The 18,965-nt window shown below is 39.0% G+C and overlaps 1 protein-coding gene and 2 non-coding genes across 3 annotated transcripts in view; all 3 read left to right on the top strand.

Moving 5' to 3' along the window:
• NUP50 (nucleoporin 50) overlaps positions 1-13,421 on the top strand; it is a 14,170-nt gene extending 749 nt beyond the window's left edge. Inside the window, 7 exon segments of the mRNA XM_072400277.1 lie at positions 3,592-3,665; positions 4,423-4,506; positions 5,800-5,968; positions 6,575-7,210; positions 7,706-7,790; positions 9,845-9,963; positions 10,174-13,421. Of these exon segments, the coding sequence (XP_072256378.1) occupies positions 3,597-3,665; positions 4,423-4,506; positions 5,800-5,968; positions 6,575-7,210; positions 7,706-7,790; positions 9,845-9,963; positions 10,174-10,376 (1,365 nt within the window). The 5' untranslated portion in view covers positions 3,592-3,596 and the 3' untranslated portion in view covers positions 10,377-13,421.
• LOC140325086 (small nucleolar RNA SNORA15) lies at positions 1,761-1,887 on the top strand. Its single transcript, XR_011919668.1, has one exon. It is a non-coding gene; the product is annotated as a small nucleolar RNA SNORA15 (small nucleolar RNA).
• Positions 5,305-5,431, top strand: LOC140325085 (small nucleolar RNA SNORA15). The gene has a single exon (XR_011919667.1). It is a non-coding gene; the product is annotated as a small nucleolar RNA SNORA15 (small nucleolar RNA).
• Positions 13,422-18,965: the final 5,544 nt, after the last annotated feature.

The following is an 18,965-nucleotide window of genomic DNA, read 5'->3' as shown; positions in this document are numbered from 1 at the left end:
CTACCCATCTTCTTCTGTCTTTTTAAACCATCGTTACTTTCCCCCAATACATATCTCCCATCCTATTGTGCGTTCCCCCACCTCCTAGATTGTAAGCTCTTTGGGGCAGGGTCCTCTTCTCCTCCTGTATCACTGTCTGTATTAGTCTGTCATTTGCAGCCCCTATTTATTGTACAGTGCTGCGTAATATGTTGGTGCTATATAAATCCTGTTTAATAACACATTACAAGAACTTTAAATACATGCTTGTCCAGTACAGTCAGAGCACATGGTGTTATTATTAATAAATAGGACTTGTATAGTGCCAACATTATGTAGCGCTGTACATTAGAGGTTGCAAATGATAGACTAATACAGACAGTGACACAGGAGGAGAGCACCCAGCCCCAAAGTGGATCCAAAGCTCTGTACCAAAGGCGTATTGTGCACAATTCTGTAGATGCTGTAACGATACCATTGTTCAAATATAATCTACCAATATTGTACACATGCTGGATAGGATCGTTTGAACAATTCAGGAAGTGATGTGTACTGCAGAACAATCCACGATGACTTTACGACCGTAAATAGATAGCCAACGTTTGTCGCCCAATCAGATCTGCCTGGATGTTGTTCGTTTCCAGCAACATGCGTCCAGTTTTTTTGTTATATCGGATGATCGGTCATTAATCGTTTGTTTCCAACAATAAATATTGCTTGTGTGTACGTAGCTTTAGCTGCAATATGCTCAATGTTTGTTTTAAAGTGTAGATATTGCTGTATCTGGGTTGTGTATGCAGTCATATCACATGACTAATTTAGTTTTCACAGTCCTCTAATTATGTGCAGGGTGTAACTGGATTATATCTCCAATTGTCAGGTCAGATATATACGTGTGCTTGAATTTGAAGATCTTATAATTTGCATATTCTTCAGATTTTTTTTTTAAGTAAATGAGGCAGAATCATTGTCTCAAAATCAAGACTTTTTTTAGGATTCTCCTCTTCTCCATAACATAGGGGTACTGCGTTCTGTAGTCCAGAGAGGGGCTTGGAACATTGAGTGGCAGAATGAGTGCTGGAGCTCACATGATTTCTGGCTGGGTTTTTGTATTTGTAAATGTTATAAATCTAGTGTTAAAAAAAGTGATATAAAAGAAGTTAATGGAGGAACTAAACTGAAAAAAAAATACACTTACCTTCAATCCTGCAGGGCAGTCCAGGGGTGTCTTGCATCGGGTCCCGCGTCATCCTAGTGCCAGCGCTCCAGGCGCCGCCATCTTCTCTTTTACCTGGTTCTTCATCCAAGTCACCCAACTGCGTGAGATCGGCAAATTTTTCTCCTTGCGCAAAAAGGCTCCTTCTGCGCATGCCTGAGATGCTTGGGCATGCGCAGAAGGAGCACCCAAGAGCCTCCCGGCATGTGACATAGGTCCCATTCATTCAGGGGGTGGTGCCCCCCTCCCCCCTTTTTTTTCTCAAAAGGCTGTTGCGCTTGAAAAAAACCTTTTATGTAAAGTGATATTTCTGAGATTAGGTACGCTTTAAATGTGGTGTCCCTGTGCAGCCTTCACAGCTTGTTGCAGTACTCCATTATAAATCTGTCATTATTTTGAACAGGCACACAGGGGAAAGCATTCATTTTCAAGCAACATTTTGCCAAAACAGATTTAAGGGCTGCCATGGCTCACTTTTGATAGTTGGTGATTCTTGAATTCTGTACCCTGTAGAACTAATAGGAAGCAGCTCTGCAGCCAGTGATCTTACAATTCTTAACTTGCTGCATGGATGAATTCTGCATTTTCAGTTGGTGAATTTTGCAGTCAGACACCATGCTAGAGTAATTTCATATGTGCTTTTAATGGCATTCTGTTTAGCTAGCAGCATGTCCACATATGTGAATACACTTTACCTTTATCCTCGTATGCTTATTATATATATTTTAGAGGACGGTGCTGCACCCTTTAAAAAAAAAAGTGGTTTTGCATTTAAAAAAAAAAGTTGTCTACCCTTTTGTGTAAAGTGATATTTCTGAGTTTAGATACTCTTTAAGTAATCTTCAAAACAGTGTGAGAGTAATAATTCTTTCTAAGACTTGAAGTAAACAATCTTCAGCTTCCTTTTTACCCTTTTTTATTCATTCTACAGCAATTTGCAGCTGTGTGGCAGCTACCATATTAGAGGAGGTGTAAAGTATAACCAGCAACTACATCTGAAAGGAGCATAGGCACAGCCAAATTTAGATGTGTGAATCAATGGGTGCTAATAAAATATTAGATTCTATTGACAAAATTGAAGGGGAAGAAAGATCCCAATACACATCTGTTCATGGCAAACAATTCCCACCAAAAAAATATCTGTAAAACATTTATTACTTTGTTTCCTTTAGATGGGAGTACTGCCCTGTAAGGAAGAAATTAAATATGGAGTACGGATGGTAACATAGATCATGTACAGGGTGTTCTCCCCAGCTCCTCTTAGCCGGGTGCACCAACCGGTACTTTTCAGTAACCACCCCCCTTAATTTTGGGTTACTGAAAAGCTGGGTCACAATACAGGGGTTGCCAAGTACCCTACAGTTTCATTCAACCCAGCATAAAGAAATGTATGGGGAGAATACAGTGTATGTATCCATGTATGTACTTCTGCATTAAAAAAAATTGCAGGAGCAAGTTTATTAGTTATTTTGCAAGCAATACCACCAATATAAAAAAGAAACAAATGGTTTTACTGCTCTGACTCACATAACACTTGGCTGGGTAAGGTAAAATAAAACCAGATGAATGTCTTCTTTGCTGGACCTGAGCTCAAGGTTCATAGGTGGCTAAATGTTTTTAAAGTGTGAAGCAAAGTGCTGGAGTATGCTGCAGGGGCATTCAATACTAAATGGTTAGAGATGCCCCCACAACGAGATGAGGAGACATTTTCCAGTGGCACAACTTTCTGAGAAGGGAATTACCCTGATCTTCTAGGAGGTTTAAACAGATTGTAAAATTGAACACAGAGGTTTGAACGCTTCCCTTCTCTCTCCAAAGCTAAAAGTTTGGCTATACAAAATAGGTTAATACAAAAAGTGAAAATCTAGTATTTGACAGGTAACAAATAGCCTTTGGAACAGAGTTGAAATGATCCCAAAAGTGTTAATATTTTGTATTAATTAGCAGATAAAGGTGTGATCTTAAAGGAAAACATCATTCTAATTTATCTAGCAGTTGTTGTTTAACATAGAGAGATTTCCCTACAAAAGGGGTTACACTCAAGCTCAAAAAATTATTGGTCAAAGTTTGCATAAGCGATTTGTGACTTCCAGGGTGCACTGCAAGGCGCATTGGGATACCTCCGTGTCTGCCTTTTATGACAGTAGTTTGAAGTATCACTGGGTTCATGTAATCTGAGCAGATAATTCGAGCGACCTGCACTTATTATGCACAAATTTCAAAGTTCACCCCCCTGCTGGACTTCAGGTTTACTCTTTATGTTATGGAAATAATAAGAGGAGGACTGTGCAGAACTGACAACACTGCTTGGGGTTTTAGCATCACAGCGACATTGTCGATAGACTGCTACACAAAGCATTTCTGAAAAACTATTTCCAAAACTGTCCTTATTGCAGGTAAAATGGCAAAACGAGTAGCTGATAAGGAACTGACCGACCGCAACTGGGATCAGGAGGACGACGCAGAAGAAGTAAGTAATGGCTGGCATTCTGTAGGGCTGTATCATGCTTTTGTTATTTAACACCCAAGGGACTTTGTAAAAAAGTTATCCATAGCATACATTTTTTAAAAATGAATGGGAATGTATTATATTTGATATATATATTTGTCTAAGCAGTGCCCTGAAAAATGTAACTTTTTGCCTTTCATTTCTAAATAAATAAAAAAAAAAAGTGCCTGCTATGTTTGTGCCTACACTACTAACCTTTCTTAACTTTTTATATATATTACTCTATTTACAGTCACTGTATATTAGTCAGTGGGAAGAATGTCATCCTTAGAGATAGCTTAAAAGAACATTGCTGTCAGTTAAACTAACTTGAGGGTCAGAATTGCTAATTACTCAAGGAACCCATCACCAAAATCTTGAGGAACCCTAGGGCTCCATAGAATCCTGGTTGAGAAACGCTGGCCCATGCACTGCTATGCCTAAAGCTTCCTAGCTGCGTATAGTGAGATCTAAGGCACTGCTGCCCTGATTTCTAAGTAGATTTGGCTGTTATGCCCTTCCTTTTTTGGGTACCGCAGACACTTTACTTTCATTCACGCAACCCTAAAATAATGTCCGTTTATTTATTTTATGTGAATTGCTACCTCTTCTCTTTATAGTGTTATAAACTTCTTTGTTGTTCTTGCTTACCCCCATAAAAGCTTTTTTTATATATGTATCTGACTTAAATAATGGTCATTTTTGAAGTTCTGTATTTCTTTTTCACTTTACAGTGTAGGCAGGAACATTCTCTGTAGCAAGTCAAGATGTTCTGAAGAACAGGGAAATTAAAAAAGCAAAGAGAAGGAACCTTGGAAGTGAGGTAAGTCCTATACCTCGTCATTCACTGCACGGTGAAATAAGGATACCTGACCATCACACATATATGAGCTTGTTGGGCATCTCTGTTAAAAACCATGAGCAATATTATGGAGTTAAGGCCAATGTTAATGGAACAGCCTTAACTTTACTAGGAAGGCTTTCCATGAGATATTGAAGTGTTTTTTGCAGGGAAGTTGTGTCCACTTAAAAAAAACTATTAAAAAAAAAAAAAAAAAAAAATTGGGGTCAGATACTGATGTTTAGTCAGAAGACATACTTATAAGCAGTGTTCTAATTTATCCCAAAGGTATTCGGTAGGGGGCACAATAATTTTCTACCAAACGCCTCAAACCATATCTATACAGAGTTCACATAGACAAAATCATGCTGGAACAGAATGTTTCCCCCCAGGACCTGTTGTCACATAGGAAGCACAAAATAGTTCACAATGTCTCTGATTGTTGTAATCCTAACAGTACTTTTCATTGAAAATGCCTAAACATTATATAGATTGAAGTCCATATGTTTTTGGCATTATATGTAGCTAAATGGTCAGGTTTCCTCAAGTATGGTCTCTCTGTCCCTATGCAGCCTTCACAGCTTGTTGCAGTACTGCATTCATTATAAATCTGTCGTTATTTGAACAGGCACACAGGAAAGCATTCGTTTTCAAGCAACATTTTGCCCAAAAAAGATTCAAGGGCTGCCATGGCGCACTTGGTGATTCTTGAATTCTGTACCCTGTAGAACTAATGGGAAGCAGATCTGTAGCCATTGATCTTAGAATTCTTAACTTGCTGCATGGATGAATTCTGCATTTTCAGTTGGTGAATTTTGCAGTCAGACACCATGCTAGAGTAATTTCATATGTGCTTTTAATGGCATTCTGTTTAGCTAGCAGCATGTCCACATATGTGAATACACTTTACCTTTATCCTCATATGCTTCTTATAAATTTTTTTTTTGTGGTCTGCATACCTATTAAACTCTTCATGTAAAAAAAGCCGTACTATCAGCAAAGCAGCCAGGCAGCTAATTAAACTAGAAAGGGGGCCTTTATGTTTGTTTTTTAGATATGGAACCCAATATCGTATACATATCTGAACGTGCACGTCTGAAGATTGATTTGGCTGATATAACTTCTGTACAAACAATCTTGTTCAGATGTTTAACTTTTGACTGCAAAAAAAAAAGACTGCTGCCTTGACTTGATTGAAAGCAAGAAATACTATTCCACATTAGGGATCCCGAGAACATCCTCTGTTTAAATTGATGCATTTTTATTCCCCTCTAGTCTGAAAAAGGAGGAGCATTCAAAGGCTTTCAAGGCTTGGTACCATCTGGAGCATCATTTGGTGGCTTTGGAAATGTTTCCAAACCACATCCGAGTCTGACCAATGGAAATAGTGGTGCATCCCTGTTTAGTAGTTCAAAGCCCACAGCTGAAAGCAAACCTGTTTTTGGTGAGTGTTCTCTTTATTCTTTATTTGTATTTTGTGCTTGGAAAATGTGATGTGCATTTGTCCCCCTCTTCCCACTCCCCTAAACTATTTGTGTGGGCTTTCCCAAATGTCTGTATCTGTATTCAAGCATTGTTACCCATTTTAGGTTTTCAGGTGTGGTATTTTTTTCTCCTAGCTGTGATTACAATGAAGGCATTATAAAGGGGTGGGTTTTATGAATCTTATCACCCTATAATAATTATGATTTGTTTTGTCAGAATATATACAGCAAACTGACCTTTCTACCAGTGGCAGTCCATTGGTAGGAATGGGAATCATGCCACTGTTACCACAATCTTGGTACCTACTTGGGTATAATATGTGAGTGTCTTGCAAGGAGACCCTGATACTCTGCAGTGCATGTTGGGGGTCCTGGATGCAACAAATGCATAGCAAGCATCATCTGTGCTTATATAAAGTTTTGTGCAGGTAGGTGTGCGGCTGCCTGTACACCTGATAGCAACAAGGAAACTTGTAATTAATGACTTTGTAAATGGAACAAGTGTGCATGATGGGGACCTTTTGTCTCCTTCTCAAATTTTTAATTTTTATTTTTGTTTTCTTCAGGGTCCCTCTTTGCAAATGGCCCACCAACCCCATTGTCCTCAACAACAGAAGTAGCTTCTACTACTGCAAAAACAAACGGTGAAACACCTTCATCTACCTCTAGTCCAACCCCAAGCAAGCCGGGCAGCTCCAGTGAATAGAACAAACAATTAATGTCCCTGAACTGCGCTGTAAAGGACTGGATAGTGAAACATGTAAATGCCACGCCTCTTTGTGACCTGACCCCAATTTTTAGAGACTATGAGAAACATTTGGCTAGTATTGAACAGAAATATGGAACCGGCACAGACAGTGGATCTGAGAGTGACAGCACTTCCAAATCAACCCTCTCCGTTTCCACCCTTGCTTCTTCAAATACAGATATCAAACCAACCTTCTCCTTTGCCTGCAAAGAAGAGAAGACAGAGCAGCCTGCAAAGTCTACAACGGAGAAGAAAATAGAGTCTGCTTCCCTTTTCTCTTTCAGCCAAAAGTCAGACACTGCAAATTTCAGTTCGTTTGGCTCTGGGACAGCAGCCTCGTTTTCTTTCAAAGTAGGAGCCCCAAGTCTGTCAAGTAAGGATACAAGCAAGAACAGTACTGGGACACCTTCGTTTTCCTTCCAGTCAGAAACAAGCACCAAGAATGCGGAATCGGGTAAGTAGGGCAGTCTTGCTAGTGTTTAACCATGGTCTCAACATGTCATCATATATAATAAAGCATACCTAAACTCAACATTTTTACTTTACATAGAAGGGTAGACAACTCTTCTTATATACATAAAAAGTTTTTTGTTTTTGTTTTTTTTTTTTCCTTAATATGCTCACCGCAACAATCGAGACTTAATTGGAACGCAGAGCCTCCCGGGATAACTACGTCACGCATCCCAGAAGGCTCTGGCTGCTGCATTTTTTTTCTCCTGGGGGAAAGATTCTAATATAATAAATAAATATAATAATTATACCCGGGAGTTAATCCTAAGAATTACAGGCCCACAATATTAACAAAAATTTCTACGCAAAAAAAATAGGATCACTTTTTGCATCAAAAAATGACAGAATTAGAACGCTAGGGGGGTTAAGTTTTTGCATAATTAAACTAGAATTATTTGTATCATCTATAACCATAATTTTTTTTTTATAAACCTATTAGGTGGAGGAGAGGAGGAAGAGACAGAAGAGCCACCAAAAGTAGTTATACAAGAAATTAAAGAAGATGATGCATTTTATTCTAAGAAGTGAGTTGACTTGCCATTCCAAGTCTTGTCCTTGGAAACGCACTGGTGTGCAGCATGTTGAACACATACAAAAATTGCAGATGGTGTAATAGTTGGTCTTGGAAAGAAAGGAAACCCTTCCTGATTCCCTTGGGGCTCAAGACTCCTGATAAGCAAAGCATTCTGGTCCACCTAGATGAAGCTGGTCAGACCCCTTTCTTTTTAGTCACTCAAAGCTGACTTCCAAGCACTTGGTTAGTTGTTCTCCTGCAAAGCGCTCCAAACACGAAAGGAAAGAACCTCATTCTTACTACTAGACATCAGGGTAGGCCCAAAGACCAAATAGTTGCCAAAGTTCTAAACGGTGAATTATTCGGTCAGCACTGTGCATTAATCCACACAGCAAATTTAAGAAGCATTCCTTTGTAATACAAATGCCAAACAAGGCATATCCAGTCAGGTAATTTTGAGTGAAAAGTCCCAGTGAGCCATTCCATGATGGTAGTAAGACACTTGTATACCTTCTGTTTATGAAGGCTTAGTTGTGCTGTGCAGTGGTGGAGATCTTTTGATACCGTTAGGACTGTATACCCAGAAAACCCAATAGGTTATGCTTCATTATTGCTTCTTAAACAGAACTGAAATATTGTGCGCAAGTCTGTCCCTTTTTCAATAGCAAAAACTTCACTTCCTCTCTGCAATCTTCTCTTTCCTAATTTATTCTGAGCTGTGCTTCTGCTTCTCTGTGTACAATCCCGGCATAGCTGACTGCCAAGAATTATTGAACTCCTGTGCATACAATCACAAATAATAATTTTGTGACATGGCCAAACATCCCAAAACCCTAAAGACCAGATTAAGGTGCTGGCAACAGGAGTGCAAAAAGTTTAGGTTTAAAAAAAACCGATGTAGGGAGGTAAGTTTATTTTTATTGCAGATACTTGTCCCTTCTGCAATAACAGCCTGCTTTCAATTTTTTATTGTTTAGGTTTCGTTTAAACCATGATGCGTGTGTGTACAGCACGGATGATGGCTAACAAGCCTGAGCTTAGCTGTATAAATTTGGAGCTTTAGTTTTGCATTAAACCTGTGCTTCTGCATGTTCACAATTGGCCCAGGGTAAAATGAATATTTTCATGTATTTGTGATACACTGGAGTTGTATTGATACGTTCTGTTCAAAGAAAGCTTTGCTGTGCTTTCAGTGTATTCATAAGCATGTTGAACTGAACTTTTTTCTGGAGATATTCTGTGCTGGCATTTCTGCTCTTTCTGGAAAGCTAATGCAAGTTCCTGTTGCACTAATTTAGCTTGGGCACTGACCCAAAAGAAGTATGCAACAGGCAAGGTCAGAACTCTCAACCTGCATGTTTTTATTCAGGTCAGGGACTCACTGAGGAGCGAATCCAGGTAATTAGTTTGACAACTGGGAAGTGTTGTTTTTCAGAAGGGAGATTTTTAATGCCAACAAAGATATATATCTCGTGGTAGGCACTGAGCAGCAGCTCAGCCACAATACCCCACAATTTTTTCCAAAATTATGGCAGAGAACACTGCAGCACAGTATTGGGTGTCTTCTCAGCAAGTTTTGGTGTACTGTAAATTCCCATATTTGCTGGAATTAGGATGATGTCACCTGGCCTAGAATATGCAAGCGAAAACCAGTGGAAAAGTATACTATGCAATCCAACTTCTCTTTCCTGGTCTTTAAGCTCCTTAAGCAAAAAGGAGATTTCTTGAAGTAGACCTTTACCACTGCACTTTAGCTGCAAGGTTCACTTTAGGCATAAGTACACGAATATGACTGATGGTTTGGAATTCTATTTTGTGTCTGTACTATGCCACCCACAGACTGGCAGAAAGTGAAACAGATCTTCAAACTTGGAGCTTCAGCTCTCCTCACTGTCATAAAACCAAGTAGATCATCGGTATTATTTTAGATTAGGTTTTCCCAGGAGCACATATGGACAATAATACACTGTGATTGTGCTTTGTTGCTTTGCTTATGACAGTGCAATTTAATTTTATTCCTGAATGACAGGATCTGTTTTGCTTAAATAATTTTTTCCCCCTCAGGTGCAAGATCTTCTATATGAAAGACAATGAATTTAAAGAAAAGGGTGTTGGCACGCTTCACCTAAAGCCAGTTGGAGATCAAAAGACCCAGTTGTTGGTTCGAGCTGATACAAATCTTGGTAGGTAACTTTAAGGCTTATTTATACACTTATGCCAATTTAAAGCTTTCCCAATCTATATATCTCAGCAGGGTGTCCATCAAGTCATTAAAAAGGCTTTGCTCATTTCAGCAAAATAAACGCATTGATGCCCACCTTCCTTGCGTCAGATTTGCTAGCTCTGGTATCCAGAATATTATGAGGAAATTAACTCCTTTTTGTTTACTCTAGGCAACATCCTACTGAACATTTTGGTGCAGCCTTCTATGCCATGCTCAAGAACAGGAAAAAACAATGTGATGATTGTGTGTGTTCCTAACCCTCCTATTGATGAGAAGAACCCGACTGTCCCTGTCACCATGCTGGTCAGAGTGAAAACCACAGAGGATGCTGATGAGCTACACAAACTTCTATTGGAGAAGAAGGGAGCCTAAATAGCTGGCCCTTCACTGGATTACCTTCCTTGCCAATCTGCTGCTCAATATTGAACTCAAAAGGTCGCAATTTATTTTCATTTCTGTTGACCCTCACAACTTCATAAGTGTTTTCATACGTTTTTGTTAAGAAAGGAGTCAATAAAAGCTTTAAGGAATGTTTTAGTTTGTAGAATGGAAGGTGAAAAATTCCTAACACGGATAGGAGTGATCTTTTTGTCACAATCAAAGCCTTAGCTGGTCTTCAAGTGAGATCCTCTGATGTTTACAGTATGATGAACGGGGCCTTAAGTCCTATTTATTTTCTTTAGTCCCAGATTTCCTACTTTATTTGCCAACCACCATTTATAAGTTTTGCAGAGTCCTTGAGTGGTCTGTACTATGCTGAAAAATGGTACCACCTCTGTACCTGTGCACTTCTTTTTTTTTTTGCTTTATCACAACATCGCAAAACTGACCACAGTGTCTTGTCCTGGCAGCATGTGGCCCAACTAAAGCCTATGAGGCCTTTTCTGGTTAAAGGTTCATTATTTTCAACTTCTTAATTTTGGCTTGTTTTTTTTAGACACAATGGTGACGTCACAGGTTTTGCAGGCTCTTACTGGTGATGATTTCCTATTGGAGATTTGGGCACTGCTATTGTTACCTTAAAATTCTACATTTAAAGCATTCCCAGCACTTTTGTATAGAGGGCACTGTAATGTATCTGCTTTCCTTTTTTTTTCTCCCTGATATGGTAAAGTCCCAAGAAGAAGAAGAAATAAAACTTAAAAGTTGCACATGTAATCACTTCCGCTTTCTTCCTTATATTTAATAATAGGTGGTGTCTTGCATGAACTCCCCTGGCCTTGTGCAATTACTGACTTCAATCAGCATTTGCCACGCATTAATTGCTAGGAATCTTCCGTGCAGACTAATTCTGCTGCCTGTTGTAGAGGAGTTCTGACAATTCTCTGGCTCTGCTATAAAAACTGGTTAACTTCAAAGAATATTATTGGGGAAACTGCTAAGGACAATTCACATACATTTCAACTTCAGCTTTGTTAGCTGCCAGAGGGTCTGCTAATTAGACAGCAGACAACCATATTGATTCACTGTCCATTGAGTAAATAGGTGACACTGAAAGTTGTAAAGCTGAACAAGAAAAATAGAAATTGTGGCTGTGTGAGGGTGGAGGATTAAAAAATGCTGGTATTGTACTTGAGACTGATGTGTTCTCATTCAGGGAAAAGTAACATGACAAGCAGGATAACTGCTATAACAGGCAGCAACATGTTGATTTAATAAGATCAATGGGAGGTGAGCTGCATAAGGTGGATTGTCTAAAACAGATTGTTCCAGAGTATCTCTGTAAAGCCACCATCGAGCCCTCCACAGATGAACACTGCTGGGCAGATAGGCCTGATGTGACAATACAAATTGTGATGGCAGCATCCTTTGGTCATAGTTTCTGTAGAATGAACTTGGTTTGGAGGAACTCGCTTTGTCACTTGGGTTCTCATGTAAAAACCTCCCCCTCCCCTCCATATAGAGGATCCATTTGTAGTAGGGGCACTTGCTGAAAATGGATATTGTGAGTGGTTTGCACAGTTGGGTTAGGTGTAGTAAAGTTCTTCCTTTTTAGATGTGCAATTGCCTGGTCAGAGCCGTGCATGCATGAGGTCTAGGATGCCATTTAATATATACAAACTCATATGCTCTGAACAGATTTTTTGGCCGGTAACGTGAGGACTCTGCAATACTGTTGCTGTGGTTGCTAGGAAAATGCATATCAAGGTGAAGGGGATATTGTAATGACTATAGAAAATCACAACTTGCTGCAAACAAATATGCAAAGGATATCTTAACATAATTAAAAAAAGTGTCATGATAAAATGTGGAGGCTGCTATTGGTCACCTTTTTCTGAAAATGCAACATACTGCCAACAAAGTGCGACTATATTTTATTGGCTCCGAGAATTTGTAATTGGTTCCATATGAGTTAGTCAGCTACCCTTTTCAGAAAAAGACAATGACAACCTATGTATCCCTAGAAGTACAGCCTTTCCTTTAGAAGTAGATACAGATCCTGTTTCTTAAAAACTGGGGGAGGATCATAGTGCTCCTAAAGTAACAAATACCTATGAAAAATCTGTGAGTTTCCAATCCTTCCCTAAAGCTGGATAAACTGCTAAATACATATATAAGAAATGGTTCACCGGCCATTTAATGTTTCTGTTCATCCAGCCCTGAGATTTAGGGTATGTACACATGTGCAATAATTGCCGTTGGAGAGGATCTTTCGCAATCCTTTTCAACGACTGCATGAACCAGCTCTGTACATACAGCACCGTTCAGCTTTTTGGAGAGGGGAGAATGACGGATCAGCACCCCGCTGCACACTCTCCCCTTCACATCCATTATAATCGTCTGTGTATCCGCCAGGGCGGTTGTTCAGATGATGGACGACGAGCCCTGTACACACACAAGATTCTTATCCGATATCAGCCCTGAGCCCATTATCGGACGGGAACCATTGCACGTGTGTACATAGCCTAACACAACCAGTCGGCACAGAAACATGCTGAAGAACAGATTTTGATCTGCAGTTATATAAAAAAAAGGTCTTGTCCCTCCTCATCCTTTGTCTGGTCAGCAAAAGGAGACAGACTGAAAATGTTAATGATGATAATAACTGATGTATAAATCACAGCTCTGAATTTGTGTTTTTTATATCTACTACCTGGTGTCCATCTGTAATATCTAACCTTTCCCTTTATCTAAACTGTTTTGCTGGAGTTCTACTTTAAACTCTTATGCTGTACCCCAGCATTCACTTTAGTGTTCTGAGTGAACAGAATACTACAAACCTGTCTTACAAAGTTGTTTCTGCACTTTACAAGAATTCTGTGAATCATACTTATTTTTGATTCCCGTTATGATTAACAAAGATTGTTCCTTTCTGTAATAATCACTGTACATTGACTGATGGTTTGTGTGGATTCTTAACAAAAATGTCTCAGAAAGTATTGAGAAGGAATGAAGTAAAGTATGTTACTTTTGAAAGCGGCTTTGTCTTTTTTTTTTTTTTTTTTTCTTCCAAAAATGGTGACTAGATTACAGCTGCCTTTTATACTATGGCTCTAATCACAATGCTAAGGATCTTCATTTAGAAAAATAAACTTGTAATCTCTGTGCAGTCAGAGATTGTAATCTCTGCATTCCAAAGTTCAAGTCATTTGGCTAAAAAATAAAGATACTCATCCTTGTGTCTTCAGACAAAGACAGATTTTTCTTTGATTTACTCTTTTCATTGTTTAAATCAAACAATCCACACATACATCCAGACTTATTTGCATTTGTTTGTGTCCCAATGTAGAAATGACAACTCTTCTTACACATCGCCCCTTGTTTCCAGTGGCCATAATATTTGGGAGAAGTGACTGCACATGTGTTTGTGATTACTCTGATGCTTCCTTAGTGAAGGATAACATACCTAGGTTTGCTTCTATTTGGGATCTGTAGTTGGCTTTGTTCAACATGAAAAGATGTTATGAGGCAAAAATAAAATCATTGGACAAATCGGTCAAACTTTAGGATTACCAAAGCAACTGTCTGAAATCTCATTAGGAAGAAGGAATGCACTAGTGAGCTCTGTAATCTTAATATGACCGGTAGATCATGGAAAACAGAATAAGATATTCTTTACCATAGTGAGGATTCTTCAAACATGTCCAACAGATCAGAAACAATTCAATTGTTTATAAACAGAAACACAGGGACTACACTGCAAGATGCAAACCACTAGTTAGCCTTAACACTAGATGGTCAGATTAGTTTGAAACAAAAAAAAAAAAGGTATAGACAGAAGAGACCAAGATTAACCTCTATGAAAGAGCAGGAAGAAAAGGAACTGGGCATAATCCAAAGCTCATCTGTTTAATGTTGGCCATCTATGGCTGTCACAGGTTATATTATCTTCATTGATGGTGTAATTTCTAAAGGCAAAATGAATTCTCAGGTGTAAAGAAACATCTGCTCTAGTTCCAGTAAATGCTTCCAAACTTTGTGCAACAGGATAATGAGCCCAAACATACTGCTTTAAGGCAACACCGGAGTTTCTCAAAGCTAAACTCTAGAAAGTTTTTCAATGTCCAAGCCAGTCATCTGATTTACATACAAATGCGAATGTTGTATTTATGATCGCCCAGAACAAGCAGGAGGTGAAGGTGGCTGGAGTAGAAAGCATTTCCAGAGAAGATACTCCAGTAGTAAAACTGGATTATTCATTCCCTCAAATCATTGGCTCTTGTGATTGACCGGGTTAAAGGTTATGTGGTGCATTATACATTGTTCCTTATTTCTGGCAGTGAACCTGCAAACTTTTTGGGCAAAAGTACACATTTTGTACATCCACACAAATCCCAAGGATTTGGTACAAAGCTATGGTAGTAGCAAGCCTGATCCCTATCCTTAACTAAGGTTAGATGGCTTGGACATGAAACAATCCACTTCTCTATTCATAGCAAAGTTTTAAAATCCCTGCAAAGTACTTAGTCAGTGTAATAGTTATCAGCAAAACTGGAGTTAAAATGTCAATTTCAGTGATTCTATGACGTTTTATGGTAAACTAGAATAAGCAATGTTGGGAAAAAAATGCTACTACTAAGATACTATGGTTTGTGATCGATAATTATAATATAATTATTAAATTGAAAAAAATGTGCTGAAATACTGAAACTCCGCTCCAGCTGTGAATTTCACCTTCCGTTCCCCACCGCTCTAATATTGCTGCTTCTTCCAGGAATGATGGAGTACATGACTCTCCTCTTTCTCCTTCACTGCAGCATCAATTGCCAAGGTGGCCATGCTCTAGGCTCTGTAATGTGGGGAGGGTAAAGGGGTCTTAGCCCTGAGTAATTTCCACAAAGGAAGTGTGAGCATAAGCAGCAGAGGTTAGAGAGGTGAGGTTTTCAATTAGGTGAATATGTTACACTGCATGAAAAAAAAAAGGTTCACTTTAAACTTAATTCCTATATTTTGGAATTGTAAAAATAAAAAAAACATTTATTCTCCAAAAATGTGTGTGCATTTTTACAGGGCTGTAAACTTTATTGGATATATTCATAGGTGTTGAAATGTATGCAAATAACATTAACCCCCTGAGCAGTAATCCTGAGTGTGGCTTGAGGTAAAAAAAAAACATTATGAAAGCGGTAACCCCAAGCCACACTCGGGGTAGCTAAAAAAATTTAAAAAAAACACACTTACCTGGTCCCATCGGCGTAATGCCCGTCAGATCCCATCCTTGGGCCACCTCCTCTTCCAGGTGTTCCCGGTGACGTTGGTGTGTGTGAGGGAGCGTGGCGGGAAATTTAAATTATTTTGTATTTGATTCAATACACAAAAACTGTATTGAATCCAATACAAACTAATCATATTATGTATATATATGCTACTGTACAGTTATATTACAGGTTTTAGTATTTTTATGCACTCTTTTAACAGATTTTTGTGTTTTTTTATTTAAAGTTTATTAATTATTATTGGACATGTTTCGGTGAGTTATGGCTAAGAATTCTAAGCCTAAAATGTAAAATAAATTTCCATGCAAAACAATGTACCGCTTTTGTCATAAAAATACTGACATAATTAGACCACCAGGGAAGCCTGGAATGTGCACTTTAGGCAAGCCTGAATTGTTTGATTTAAATTGTTACACTGAGGAGCAAAGGGGTAAATCAAAGAAAAATATCTTTTTGCCCCAAACATTTTGGAGGGCACTGTATATATAGCTGGTATCCTAAATGGCTATAATTCTCATTCTGATTGCTAGTTTACATTTGTTTTCCAAGTTCTCATTGTATTTGAGCTGTCAAAAATAATGGCCCCCATCTAGTCTCTAGTTCTAGACATGACTAAGTAGCCATCAGGCATTGTTGAAGAGAATCCTGGGACAAGATATTGCAATAGGAAGAACCTGTGTGTCTACACTAAATGGCCGAAGGTTTGTAGACACCAGACTAATTACATATACCACATTATGACCAAAAGTATAGGACATCCCCCCAAAGTTAGTTCAGTTGTTTCTAGTGAAGGGTTCTGTTAATGCTACAACATAAAAAAAAAACAAAAAAAAAATAACTTTGTAACAGGTTGTTTACTTTCAAACTCGTAGCGGATTAAGGCCACCAAGTTACATGAGTATTGAAAATGGCACATCAACACCCCTCCAAAATGTATATGTACTGCAGGAAGACATAACACACACTGTCCCATGCATTGGATGCACAGATAGCCTGTCCTGGTTTTCAGTGTGTTTCAAGTCCAGTGATGACCCTCTGACATTTTGTGTCATTTCTTTGCAGAATGAAGGAGGTCGTATCTACAAGGAGAGGGGCTCTAATTTAGTGCTCATGGTTTTCAAATTGGATGTTCAGCAAATTCATAAAAGCGTAATGGTCACATGCTCACAAACTTCTAGCTATAAACACCATATGATGTGCATGTAATTATGGTGCTAGTAGAATATAAGCCTGTGCCTGTGGAAGGCCACATACTAAAAAGATGGTGTGGCTTGTAAGGGCAGATATTTAAAAAAAAAAAAAAACAACTATTTTATAATGCTTGGCAAAGCTTTTTACTGGTTAACCCCCAAAACTGTATAAAGTGAAACATGCAATAAGCAACAAAAAGTGGCAAAAAGGTGTCAAAAAGTGAATACCATGGGCTACAAAATGGAGATAACAAAAAATTGTTTTTTTCTGCTAAACTTTAAATAAAGGTTTGGCAATGATCGAAATAGCAAAAAATTTAATTGACAGCTGATAAACGCCAATTTAAAACAAATATTGATCAAGGCATGATAAGATGAATGTTTGGGAGCCAGAGCAATACCTTTTTTGTTTTACTCGCTATTGACTTTTTTATCCTCTTTGCAATGGGTCCTAAGCACAAGGACAGTCATCACACCTCCGACACCTAACGCCACAGCCTTCCTTACCACAGGAGGGCAGGCTGCTCCAGAAGTCCAATATTGGGCCACCAGTGAACTGCTCCTCTCCAATCCCTAATCCAATACTTTACCAATATGTGATCAGTGATGCCACTACTGACCTAATCACCACTGGTGTTGACCTCCACTGAAATCCAGTCACCCTTCAGAAATCTTGGCGTCTTCAGCAAGTAAATACAACAATTTCAGAAGTTGTGGTCCCTCTAAGATGACCGATACCACTATCTACCTATGGTGATACCTATGGTGAAGTTTTTTCTTTCCAAACTTTTGGGCACACTTTTTGATCATATCTGGAGTTCCTCTTAAACACAATGAAAATTCAGACGCATTAGACCCCATTTTCTTACTTAATCACCTATAAAATCTTAGGATGTACGGTATGTGTATGGAGCTTCCATTTATTGATCAATACTGCTTGATGGAGTTGTTCTTACAAAGCACGTGTAACAAATGCTGTCTGTACAAAGCCTGAATAACACAGAACACAAACAGGTCATCTGCCTACACTCTTACTCCTTTGTTGCTGTGCTAAGCGTGTTTGCTTTGCTTTTGGTGTTGATCCTAAAGATTAAAGCATCAGAAACTAAAAAAAAGGCAATGAACTGCTTTTACTTGATAAATTACATATGCCTAAGAGAAATTAATTCCTTTTATGTTCAAACCATTGATCCTGCAAATTACACACAAAACAAAGATATGAAAATAAATAACCAGCAGTATTGACATAACCACTTGTATGCAATACAAAAACTATAGAATGTAAAGGCAGGAGTTCTGAATCATGGAGTCACACAGCAACATGACATATCTGTGGAGCTGGGGTACAAGTTCTGACATACTGCTGCTTTATGTATCAAGGTGTCCTAAAGACACAAAAGACTGGTCACCGGTATTGGCTAAAAGTTCCTTGGAGATGACCATTTCCTAATTACTAACCAACATGGCTGGGGGGTGTAGGGCCTGCTAGATTAGGTCTAGTTGGGGTATATCTAAGCATTCGATCGGGCCTAATCCCGGCTGGGAGGGTGTCAGTTTTTACTGCTGCCGGCATTAACACTTCCGCCGCTGGGGTGAGGGGACATTCAATGCATACGGAGGAGAGGGATTTTCCTTCAGAGGCGTTCCTGGGGAGCGGAGCCATCAGCACGGGACTCGAGAGAGAGTGCGGCCTAGAGTGCCTCTTTGACCTCCTAAAATGGCCTAGTAGCCAAAAAAGTTTGCTGCCCCCTGCTCTACAAGAATCACAGTAGCTTTATGCAGGGAATAGATCTGGATGTGGTAGTGGGGAGTTCATTTTTTAGGAAATCTTCCTTAAAAGACAAAACAGACAAAAATCTAGAAACAAATTATTCAGGGACAAAAATAGGGGTGGCCATGGGGACAAAGGGCTCTGGAGCCCCAAAACACCAGAATACCCTGCAAGTGGGTTTATACTGAAAACAGAAGGGTAAAGACACTAAAATGACCCAATTACCCCAGAGGGGTCACACAGCAATAAATCTGTCCCTAACAGCTCCACAATAGTGCAATTTTCAGCCCTGCAGCCAATTGTGTGTGGCAATGTTCACACACAGGAGGCCAGTACAATATAG

The sequence above is a fragment of the Pyxicephalus adspersus genome, chromosome 2, assembly GCF_032062135.1.
Source record: "Pyxicephalus adspersus chromosome 2, UCB_Pads_2.0, whole genome shotgun sequence".
NCBI classification, from domain to species: Eukaryota; Metazoa; Chordata; class Amphibia; order Anura; family Pyxicephalidae; genus Pyxicephalus; species Pyxicephalus adspersus.
The sequence above is the reverse complement of the archived record's forward strand: the minus strand, read 5'-3'. Positions and strand labels throughout refer to the sequence as shown.